At 37.0% G+C, this 12,758-nt stretch overlaps 1 protein-coding gene across 1 annotated transcript in view; it reads left to right on the forward strand.

Moving 5' to 3' along the window:
- The window catches only part of LONRF2 (LON peptidase N-terminal domain and ring finger 2), a 47,250-nt gene that overhangs the window by 9,636 nt on the left and 24,856 nt on the right, over positions 1-12,758 (forward strand). The window contains exons 3-8 of the mRNA XM_025463994.3: positions 5,057-5,179; positions 7,344-7,502; positions 8,047-8,248; positions 8,616-8,715; positions 8,994-9,108; positions 12,533-12,654. Coding sequence (XP_025319779.1) covers positions 5,057-5,179; positions 7,344-7,502; positions 8,047-8,248; positions 8,616-8,715; positions 8,994-9,108; positions 12,533-12,654 — 821 coding nt within the window. The remainder of the gene's footprint in view (positions 1-5,056; positions 5,180-7,343; positions 7,503-8,046; positions 8,249-8,615; positions 8,716-8,993; positions 9,109-12,532; positions 12,655-12,758) is intronic.

Raw genomic sequence — 12,758 nt, forward strand, 5'->3', positions numbered from 1 at the left:
GGGACTTCCTTAAGAATAAACTAAGATGATTGTATTAGGTGCCTAACACAGCATACATTTTCCTCATGATAGTAGTCTAAATGTAGCAATCCACTTCATAATAAACCAACTCAGTTTAAAAGACCAAAAAGTCTCCCACTTTTGGGAGAAACACTAATTCAGATTATTTTTAGGAGATACTCAGTTGCCTTATATAATATGTCTTATATACTAAATAAATATATAAGCATAATGATAAAGTTATATAAATTTGTGAGTAAAGGGAAAATGTTTAAAACCACACTTTATATAAATAGGAAGATTATATAATATTCATGATTAACAGTTGTACCCTAATATGCGTGTAGCATATAAATGTTATATGCCTTTGTTAGTGAAAGGATGAATGTTTTCTATTTATTTTGGAATAACTTTAGTCTGTGTTGGAAAGGTCTAATATTTCTTCCTGTGATGATACAAAATAAGCTTTGTTAATTAAAAATAATAGCTTAAGTTATCCTTGAAGATTAAGAAGCCAGACAATAAAAGTTGTAGCTTTTTCATGAATCTCTGGATTTTAAAACCCAAAAGATATTTTAAAGTTTTAAAGAACTTGTAATGAAATTAACATGGATCACATGCTCTATAGCTAGTAAATACAAATATTTTTGTCCTTCTATATTACTTTTTATCATTTTTGTTTTAGAAGCATTGAAGAGGCATTAACCCATGTTAATAGAAAAGATGCCCTTCTTTACTTTCTTCCATTCAACCTTCCATTCTTTAAAACAAAATGTTTTCAGATCAGATTGAGTGTTAAATCGAAATTGGGGATGAGTATAAGGGTGGGAAACAAATGTTTGTTGGACTAAGCCCAGGAATCTATTTTTTTGCTTGCTTGCTTCACTAAAAACATTTTCTCCTCCTTTTTCTGATGACTTTTCTCCTATCCCTAGATCTCTTAATCTTCTGAGGGAATTTCTGTCAGTAATGATTGAGCCTTGATTGTTATGAATTATAAGTTTAGGATTTCTGAATGACAGTAGACCTGTGTTGTCCTGTGAAGCTAGTTTCTTCTCTACAGTATTGATTTTTGAGCTAAAATCTTGGTAAGTTGGCAGTGTGTCTTTGAAGAAAGACAGACTTAGTTACTACAAAGTTATGGAGATAATTTTAACTGTAAGAGAGCCAGCAAATGAATCATTAGCTTTTGGGATTTGGGTTATATCTTTAGGGTTTATTGCAAATCTGTGGACCTCAATTTTTGATAAATGGCTAGAGAAGAACAGCTTTAGTGGAAGTATACCCTGATAGTATACCCTGATAAATCAGTTTAAGATAATGAAGGATAGAAATGTATTTCCAGGTTAATATTATAACTAAAGGATTAGGGCAGAAGCAATATTGGAAAGTAAGTTGAAAGGACTGAGGGAAGGATGATGTTGTCCAACTGTGTCTGAGATGAGATGGAAGCACTTTAGAACCAACTTCGAGTTTTCAGCTGGGGACTACTATACCAGTGTATTTTTTCCAGGCAAAACTATCCTTTCAAGCCATCTGTCATGGCTGATGCTGATTCACAATTTTTGGTGCAAATGGAGATAAGCCAATGCAAACAAAATATTTGCCCATATACAGAACTATAAATAGGCATGTGAAAGTTTGACCTTAGCAAATGGGTAAGCATACTTGTGCTTTTTAATGCTCATAGATTCCTATGCTGGTAAATTAAATCTCAATAAATTTCAAATTGCTGAAATCTTGAAGAGTCTGCTCTCTGACAATAGAATGAAAAGAGTAATCGATGATAATAAAATATCCAGGAAATCCTTAAATATCTCTTATTTAATTATATTACTTCTGAACAGTCCGTGGAACAAAGATGATATCACAAAGGAAATTAGGAACTATTTTTAAATCGTTGATAATAAAAGCATATTACATCTAATTCATCATATGCAGCTAAAGCTATTCTTTGAGGGAAATTTATAATATTAGTAAATTATTAAAGAAATAAGGTCTCAGAAGAGTGATGTTTCCTTCTTAAAATACTAAGACAAGAAGAGCAAATTAAAACAAAGATAAGCAGAAAGAAAGAAGAACTATAAGAAACAGGGAGTCAATAAAATAGAAAAAAACAATAGAGAAAAGTCGATGAAACAAAACTTGTTGTTTTGCAAGGATAAATGAAAGTGATATACCTCACCAGACTAATCAGGAAAAAAGAGAAAAGGTACCGATTACTAATAGCAGGAATGAAAGAGTTGATACGACTATAGATCCCACAGACATTGAAAGGATAAAAAAGGGGCACCCCGGGTGGCTCAGCGGTTTGGCGCCTGCCTTCGGCCCAGGGTGTAATCCTGGAGACCCAGGATTGAGTCCCACATTGGGCTCCCTGCGTGGAGCCTGCTTCTCCCTCTGCCTGTTTCTGTGCCTCTCTCTCTCTGTGTGTGTGTCTCTCTCATGAATAAATAAAGAAAATCTTAAAAAAAAAAAAGGATAAAAAAGAACAATTTTATGAACAAAGTTATACCAATACATTCAACAACCTAGAAGTTAACTCCTTAAAAAACACAAACTACCAATGTTCATTCAAGGAAAGATAGAGCCTCCAATAGCCCTATCTCTATTTAGTGAAATTGAAATTACAGTTAACGCCCCCCCCCCCCAATTTATCAGGACCTTATAGAATTACTGGTGAATTCTATCATACATTTAAGGAAGAAATAATGCCAATCCTTCAAGATTCTTTTGGAAATCAGAAAAGGAGGGAATACTTATTTTATGAGAACAGTATTATTATTGATAACAAAACTAGGTAAAAACAGTAAAAAACAAGCTTCAAACTAGTATCTCTATCTCATTTGAAAATTAATTTGTATTGACAGACTGAAAAAAATGCAATAAATGGAGATAAAGCACTTGATAAAATTGAACACTCTTCATGTTAAAAACTTTGAATGAACTAGGAATAGCAAGGGATTTCCTCAATCTGATAATGACTATCATACTTACTGGGGGGAAATGGAATACCCTTCTGCTAAGACCAAGAAAAATAAAAGGTGTTTGCTTTTAGCACTTACCAGTATGGTATTGGAGGTCCTAGCCAGTCTAGTAAGGCAAAAAAAAAAAAAAAAAAAAAAAAAGAAAAAGAAAAGAAAAGGCATATATATATATTAAAATATTTTATTTATTCATGAGAGACAGAGAGAAAGAGAGAGAAAGAGAGGGAGAGACACAGGCAGACACAGGGTCATTGTATGATTTACTTGCCTAAATGAAATACTGTGAAACTAATAACATTTCTTTTTAAAAGTTAAAAAATGTAAATAACTAATCACTCAGTGGAATGAACCCAACCTGGTGATAGGGAGTAATGGAGTGTCGATTGATCCATTCAGTAATGTGGATGAACCTCAGAAGCATCACATTAAAGTGAAGGAAGGCACACAAATAAATGTGTGATTTCATTTATATGAAATTCTCAAAAAGGCAAAACACTAGTGGCAGATCAGTGGTTCCTGGACTAGGAGAGAGGAGAGGATTGACTTTGAAGGGGCATGAAAGAACTCTCTGGGGTGATGGAAATGTGCTACATCACGATTGTGGTTGCAGTTACACACTGCATACATTTGTCAAAAGTCCTATATTATACATTTACAATTGATTAATTTTACTAGGTATAAGTTATACCTCCATAGAACTGTAGCAGCAAGAAAGCATAAACAAGTATAAGTCCATCACTGAAGGGAATCTCAGCAAATTTTTAAAATGCAGGTGAATGGATGAAAAAGCAGAGATCATGATAGTTCAAATGGGAGCTGAGCTCATGTCATAATACAAACTCCAGAGAAGATTCAATTTAAGCTCTTAGGAAAGGAGTAAGAAAGGTTTGTTTGATGGTACAGTTCACTCCACCATGCAGAGTAGTAGTAGGGGAAAAAAATCCTAGCCCCCCACCCCCACCTCCTGCAAAGAATTTGGACAGACTGCTTGGGGAAAGTTGTGGCTGCCAACAGGGCCCCCCACCCCTGAGTAAACCCCTCTAAATCCTGGTACATGAGGCTCCCAGCCTAAGGCCTGGCTTCTGTACCACACACACCTGAAAATAAAACATCTCAAAAAGATCTCCCACATGTAGATGAAGGACCCAAAGAGCCTTCCATTCAGCAGTGAAGTCTATAAAGTCAGGAGTCTGACTCAACATGGATGAAAATCAGTTGAAACAGTACATCTTTTTTATTTTTATTATTTTTTTTAGATTTTTTATTTATGAGAGCAAGAGCATGCAGGGGGAGGGGCAGAGGGAAAGGGAGAAGCAGACTCCCCGCTGAGCAGAGAGCCCAAGGCTCTGGATCCCAGGACCCTGAGATCATGACCTGAGGTGAAGACAGACACTTAACTGAGCCACCGAGACACCCCTAGTACATCTTTTTAAAATATGAATGAAGAAACAGGGATTAACAAGAAAAAATTCAATGAAATAAAGAATAAAGAGACTAATATGAATGATCAGGACACCTGACCCCAATGGAAACATAATATGTGAACTGATAAAACAAATTACAGTGTTTACTATGATTTGAGAAAATACTACAGGCACAAAAAAATGCTAGTGAAAATACTGATTCATATTGCACTTTGTTTATTTCTGTTGTAGTATTTTGTATGTTTTGCTTTGTGTTCTAGGTATTTCTGGTCATATCTGTCTTCTCTCACAAGATTGTATGCTCCCTAAAGACAGGAACATAGTTACGATCTGTGATGACTGAATGTATTTAAACTTGGTAGATACCACTTCTCTCTTACTTAGCATGTCCCTTGAAACCCACCTTGGGTTCATATTCCTAGTCTGATGACTGCTGTGTTCTGATTGTAGATTGTGTTTATGAGGTATTCAGATTTGCTCAGGTTCCAAGGTAGTAGAGCTAGTGTCATCCTAGGTGGGGTTTTGTTTATTCTAGCTAATATGAAAATTAAGTAATTCTAATGATTTTTTTTTATCAAGGCTCTTTGTATGCAAGTATATGATCACACTTTTTAAAATGCATATCTTGTCTTTTGATGAATTCAGGGGCATCATGTGAAGGCTCAGGCTCTTTCTGCATTGGGAAGAAGTAAGGAAGTGTTAAAGGAGTTTCTCTACTGCCTTGCTTTAAATCCAGAATGTAACTCAGTGAAGAAAGAAGTACAGAAGGTGTGATTTTCTTTAAACTTTCTTTTTTAGGTCTCATTTATAGCCTTTATGTCCATGCTGAGTAGCTCCTACATGGAGCATAAAGAAGAAATATAATCCTGAGTATTCATGACAATGTAGTTAAAAATACAGGAATAATAATGAGTTTCACATGTTTGACACCTTTTATCCAACGATAAAGCACAATGTTTCATTAGATGGCATTTGCAAGGCTCAGTTCTGCTGGGATAGTGACAGGGCTAGGGAGGCAGGGTCCGTGTGTGAGACTGGGGAGGCAAAGCAAATTTTCTTAGAGTTGTAATTTCAAGCATTATAGCTTGTATAGGAATTCTATGAAAGACATTGTGATAATATATAAAATATACAGGTTCAGCTGGTGTTAACTTAAAATTTTTAGAAAAGCTTTACTGGCACAATGCAGAAAGATCTTTTCTCTTATTGGGTCCTTAGCCCAATCTTGTTTAGAGGTCACTGAGTCACAGTTACTGTGGGAATCCACCCTATAAGAGCCTGTGCAATTGTTACAATCTTAGCACTTCCAGTGACCACAGTTCTTGTTTTTATGTCAGTGTTTCCCTATTTTAGCACTATTCATTGCTGACTTCTATCATACATTTACCTTGTAATTTTGACTTTAGAGTCTAGTTTTATTTTCTGGAGCAAGAGAAAATGAATCCATTCTTCCTCTTCCATTTTAAACTACCTTAGATATTTGAGATTGGCTGTTATCTTTGCCTTATGTCTTTGGACCCAACAACATCCTTTTCACATGGAATAAGGTTGTAGGGTTTCCTCCTCTGGATGCATTCTAGTGTACCTCCATATCTGACAGCTACAGGTGGGGAACTTTGACCTTCCCTTGTGTTCATATCATGAGGCATGTTTGTTTATTTTTAGCCTAATACCATCACACTGTTGGCTCCTATTAGAACCATAGTTAGCCCAAATACCTAGATCTTTGTTTTTAGTGAGAACCTTCTAGCAATACTTTTCGTCCTTTTATTGTGTAGTGGATTGGTCTTCATTAATGCTGTCAAATATCACTTACAGGTTTTGGCCATTGTTTCAACTTCTCAAAATAATAATGAATCTTAACATTGGCTCTTCTAACTATCCCTGCCTGCTCTGTCCCACCTGCAAATTTCACAAGAACCTTAAAACATAACTCAACTGCTCTTTACAACAGCATCGTAAGAAATTCAGCCTGAGCTCAAAATTAAGCATATTTACAAAGGTCCAAGGACCAGCATCTAGGTCTTGTGGTACTTGTGGTGCTTCATGTCTGTCAGGTGCTATTTAAATTATGATGCTTTTCCCTGTAGCATTCTGTGAGAGGTAGATGTCTTCTGTCTCAGGGTCAAAACAGTGCCAGCCTGTCAATGCCCATGAAATGTAGTAATCTACTGGGCAGCCTTCTGCTGCTTTACTGAAGCCTCTCAGAGCCAGCTCAGAGGACACCAGTGTCCCTGCCAAGTGCTGTTCCTTTTTGATAGAAGGGTCATTGGTTCTGGTGCATTGACCTGTCACATGAGGAACAGTGATGGGTTCTTTATTGGGTCTTGGTCACTCCTTTGTACCTCTCTTTAAGCCCTTGAATTCAGCTGAGTCCATGAGGTTTGGCAGGACCATCGAGTGACTGGCAGTCACTTCCCACCATCAACAAAGGCTGGTCCATGGCTTTTGAATTAGAATTATGGCCATTCCCTTGGTTTTCCTTTAAAATTCCGTACAAGGCAGCTCTTTCTGGTTCTCTTGTAAGTTGAGTAGTCCTCTAGAAATATCTCAGTCCTGTGGGTGATCACAGCTTGGATTTAATTTAGGGTCCCTGCAACCTCTACACCCTACTTTGCTCTCTTAACCATGAGACTTTTAGGGGTGATCTTCTGTAACAGATGTCTAAGGACCAGACAGAAAAAAAATGGTAATACTCATATTTTGTAATTGGTGAGACCAAGCTGGAAAGGGACTGGTAGCTAAAATGCCTAAAGCATTGATTTTGGTTTCAGAAACTTGAGTTTTGAAATAGTGGCAATTGAAATACGATAATTATTCTTTTCAATCTTTTAGGCCTATTTGGCCTTATAGTTTCCTTTGGATCTTTCGGGCATATTATTTATTTTTCAAGAGTGTTTAAAATTTTTTTTTCTTCTCGGAAATTTTGTAGGTAATGTGTGAGGTATTTTTTCCAGCTTCAGAAAATGTGCATCAGAATTTGACATCTTCCATCCAAAGCAGGATATTAAACAGCAGGTTGAAGGCTCAATGTGCTAGCCATGTGAACACCGAGCCTCTGGAAGAAGGGGACAGTGCAGGGAGTTCTAAGGTATGACGTGCATGTGTTTGTCAGTGTTATCTTGATTAAGCTTTATGTAATTCCTTAAAATTTGAACATAAGTTATTCAGACTGTGGCATTATGTTAGTTGGAAATACTTCTCGAGACTGGTTCCAGCTCCTCATACTGAAAGTTGATCCTTTTAAAGGAAGTTGGTGGAAGTAATGGACATGATCAAAAAAAAAAAACATATAGAAACATTTAGGACATCATATAGAAACATTTAGAACTTCACACATCACATCCCAAGTATCAGGAAACTTGAATTGGTTTTGGCTTGGAGAAAAGAAAGAGAGGGATGATTTGAATATATGCAGGTTGATGTTCCATTGATCTATCTCAAAAATAATTATTCTGTATTTTACCATGGAAAGCATAAAGTTCATCTAGAAGTTGTTAGATGAAACCAGTTGTGAAGGAAGAGTGTAAGTCCTTTTTCCCAGAGTTTTTTAAGAAAGGCCACTGCATGAATATTGTTTTCTCTTATGCTATGATTTCTTTAATATTCAGGATTCTTTTTTCCTACTTGACCAGAATCCATCTGAGAAATCTGATGTGTTTAGAAATACCAGTTCTTCAGTTTTGTATTTTATACTGGGTCTGCACTTTGAAGAGGATAAAGAAGTGTTAGAGAGTATCCTTCCAGTGGCACCCAGCACTGGTTTAAAGAGACAATTTCCAAATGATTTGGAGGATGTGCATGACCTGAATGGCCCTGGGAAAATTCCCAAGAAAGGTCAGTAAGCTCTTTTGTCATGAGCTATGTGACTCCAGAGTGATAGGAAGTTAGTTATATTCAAGATATTTTTTTAAAATTTTTTACATGGTTTTAAAAAATTATTAATAAAAGAATATATTAGCTTTACTGTTATAGAATAGTTTAAGTAGTTAATCCTATGAAGACTTCATTGTCAGAAATAGGGAAGATTTTGTTATAACTTTAACTCCCGTTTGTGCTCACTGTCCAGATAAATTATTGAACTATTCCTGCCCAGCATGGTTTGTGAAATTGGCAAAACACACTTTAGCCAGAATAAGTGAAGTTACTGCATGCTTTTGTCCAAATGAGCAATTTTAATTATAGCATTGTAACCTTTTTTCAGAGGTGGATTCCTCACCTCAAAGGAACATGACCTCCAACACAGGAGAAAGTCCAGAGCTCTCCATAGATGTAACTGACTTCGAGTGTGCCCTTTGCATGAGGTAGGATGACAGAGAATCTGTGCAACTCTCTGAAAAACTCATCGTTTCTGAATTTGATATCCTAAATATAATGGGCTTTTTATTACCAGAGAAATTATGTGTACCTTAGTAATAAGTGATTTATTTTCTCAAACTTTGATAAAGAAGATCTCAATGGGAATGGATATCAGTGATTTCTGCAGCCGTAAGGGAATTGTAAGCAATTCTTAGAAAATAAATAGTTTATTTGAAAATCTCTTCTGGATATTTTTGGCTAAAAGCTCAGATATATTTTCCAGGTTGCTCTTTGAGCCTGTCACTACACCATGTGGACATACATTTTGCCTGAAATGCCTTGAGCGCTGCCTCGACCATGCCCCTCATTGTCCGCTGTGTAAAGAAAAACTGTCAGAGGTAAGTATCTCTTCTGAAACAAGATTATTCAGCTCCTCTTCTCATCCCTCAGTAGATGCCCATTTCTTGGGTTGGCTTTGCTTCTACTACCCATTTATTAAAGAAAGTTGGATTTCTCTAGTCAAAGGTAGGTCTTTTTCCTATATGATTTCTCAAAAAATACACAAGAGAAATTTAGATACAGAAACAATTAAACTTCAGGAAAATTTTTAGGCATAAATTATAGTCGAGGTATACTGAAAACAGGTAATATAATTGGAGCTCTTACTATGTGTTTATTATAAATAGTTGAGATAACAGTACTGAGTCCTCACCATATGTTAATCATAAAGGGTTGAGATAACATTATGGTGCACTTAATATGTGCCAAGAATTCTGTCCTTTTCCCCATCTCAAGGTGAAGTTACATTGTAATACTCAGTTTTGCATAGGATTGAAGACTTGATCATTTTTGACTACTGGAAATCCCTTTGGTGTGCTGTCAGTTGTGTCTTCTGTCTGTAATCAAAGCCAGTAATATTTAAAACTTCATGAAGGGAAGCTATTTAATTATGTCTAACTCAAAAATAAACTGTTAAGTCTATATATTGGGTATGGTAAATATAATAAACACCACTTAAAGGCTTTTAAAGGCTTTCTGATCAACTTTTCAAATCGTGAATATGTATCAACTCTCTTGGGCTCTGGTGCCACTAACCTTCCATGAAGCAAACTATTTAACTTCCTGGGGTAGGAGAGGGGTTTTTTAAATCATGAAAATGATACTAATAATATTTGCCTTAATTACTTCTGGGGATTCAGCTTACTTAATGCATTTTAAGTAGGATAAAGTGTTTTTATTTTTTAAAGATTTATCTATTTTTTATTTTTATTTCTTTATTTATTTTTTCAGATTTTATTTATTATTTATTCATGAGAGACAGAGAGAGAGAGAGAGAGGCAGAGATACAGGCAGAGGGAGAAGCAGGCTCCATGCAGGAAGCCCGACATGGGACTCAATACCGGGTCTCCAGGATTAGGCCCTAGGCTGAAGGCTGCGCTAAACCGCTGAGCCACCCGGGCTGCCCAGATTTATCTGTTTTTTAGAGAGAAAGAAGCATGTGTGTATATGTGTGTGTGTGTGTGTGTGTGTGTGTGTGTTTGTGTGTGGGCATGTGTGAGCCAGGGGGAGGAGGACAGAGCAAGAGAGAGGGAGAGGGAGAGAATCTCAAGCAAACTCTTTGCTGAGGGTGGAGCCAGATGCTGGGCTTGATCTCAAGACCCTGAGATCATGACCTGAGCTGAAATCAGAGTCAGACAAGTAACCGACTGAGCCACCTAGGCACCCCAGGATAAAGTGGTTTTTTAAAACAGATGTCTGGTAAAATTTTTAAAATTCAAATTTATTTTTGAATTTGATATGGTAAAGGAGATACTATACTTACATGAATTTTCGAATAATTATAACTTAGTTTACTGCTAAAACTTGTTGAACTAAGTTATTATAATTAGACTTTTCTATATCATTATATGTTCATACTTGCTTTTTTAAATTGCATACATCCTGAATCTAGGTTATTTAGGGTTCTCATGAATACTGCTCATTGTACTGTGCACCACGTGTCATGACAGTGGATGCTTCTTGAGTCTGTGTAGCACTTCTCTTTGGCAGTTCCTGTGCGGGTCTACTGCACTGTGTTTGCTTTCTTTGCTTGCTAACAGTGACACAGCATCTGGCCTGCTGCCCTGTTGGGCCTATGCTTGTTGGGGCCAGTGGGTCTGGAGGCAGCTTGTTTATTCTAAGACAGTGAAACGCATGTCTTTGTGACCACTGTTTGTTCACTTTTGTTCAGTGCTGTCTGGTAGGGGGCTGTGTGATGAAGCAGTATGCTTAGGTTAGCACAGTAATATAAGCTCCATAGGGATAGAGAAGACTTCTGTCTTGTTTTCACTCTATCTCTAGGGGCCAGAACATACGCTAGAGGTTCAGGAAATCCGTGTTGAATGAATGATTAAATGAATGAATGATTAAATGAGTGAATGGTAAAGTGTAAGCTCTGCATAGACTGCCAGTGTTGCAGAAATTAGAAATTATAACAAAACCAATTAAAATTTAAAAACCACAATTTGATCTTTCTTCAATGCAGAAATCCCTTCATGAGCTTTGACTTTGTCACATACATTAGTATAAACATGAAGCATCAATTATCGGGATCCCTGGGTGGTGCAGCGGTTTGGCGCCTGCCTTTGGCCCAGGGCGCGATCCTGGAGACCCGGGATCGAGTCCCACGTTGGGCTCCCGGTGCATGGAGCCTGCTTCTCCCTCTGCCTGTGTCTCTGCCTCTCTCTCTCTCTCTCTGTGACTATCATAAGTTTAAAAAAAAAAAAAAGAATCATCAATTATCTATGTATGCACAGAAGTCTTTAACGTAATGCCAAGTAAAGCAAATTTTATGGTATTACTCTTCAACAAGATGGTGCCATAGCAGTATAAAATACTGATGTCATTAATCATGCTAATTGTGAATTAAGTTAAACTTGTTTCTGCTAGTTATTCTGTTACTGAGGGTCTCAAACACAGTCCTGTCCTTGAGGTTGAATTCCTAGTTCTTAGTCAATTACAGCAACACATGTAGCTTATTTCATAGAAGCTAAAGGGAAACTTGGCAGTATGTCTAGGACTCACCCAGATGTAACTGTTAGAAATAGGTAAAGCAGCCTAAGCCCAGAAATGCAGCAAGTTAACAAAGAAGCAGCAGCCCATTGAAACCTACCAGCCCTGAGGTCCTTGCTGTGCCATGGTGGCTCTATACTCACCCTTTAACCTTTCTGAGTCCCATCTTCCTTATGAGTGCATTGTAGAGAATACCTATGGGATAGTGCTATTTTAAGACCTAACTTAATTTACATGAAGCATCTGCAATTGGTTCCTGATACATGTTAGGATATTAGTGAAAAACAACTGTTATTTGCAAATTCACATGCCTAAGATAAAAGCAGTGCACACACACAGAATAATGGATCTTCAGCTACATAGGACCCTTCCACTCATACTAATCCTAACACATTTTAATGCAGTTTTCACCTGTTTCCTTCCCTTCACGTCCAACTGTAATTCCTTGGTTCCTCAGTCCCTTTCCCAATCCAGATAATGTCAGCGCTGCCTCTTGCACATGTCCATATAAGTAACGAAGCAAAGCTAGAGAAAAGCCACAAAATTGGGAAGATTGGTTTCAGTTTAAATTCATAGTCTTAAATCTTAGACTTGAAACTCTAGTAGGCACGGTGGCTGGCTGACCTCTGAGCTTTCCATCCCCATCCTTTTGTCTTACCGGAGACCCCAACCTTCACCCTCCTTGTTGGCCTTTTCTACTGGGGAGAGAGTATTTTGTCCTCTAGAATTAATTACCACGTGGTATTACTTAACATTTCCTTTTGTTTACAGTTGTTGGCAAGCAGAAATTTTAATATAACTATTCTGGCTGAAGAGTTAATATTTCGATATTTGTCTGATGAGCTCTCTGATAGGAAGAGAATTTATGATGAAGAAATGACAGAACTGTCAAAGTAAGTCCTCATGTGGTACGTACTTGGTCTTAAGTTCAGATTAAAGAAGGAAATCCTTGCATTCATAGCTTTATCTCAGGTTTTTCCCCCCTTGGCAGAGAAAT

Source organism: Canis lupus, chromosome 10, assembly GCF_003254725.2.
Source record: "Canis lupus dingo isolate Sandy chromosome 10, ASM325472v2, whole genome shotgun sequence".
NCBI lineage: Eukaryota > Metazoa > Chordata > Mammalia > Carnivora > Canidae > Canis > Canis lupus.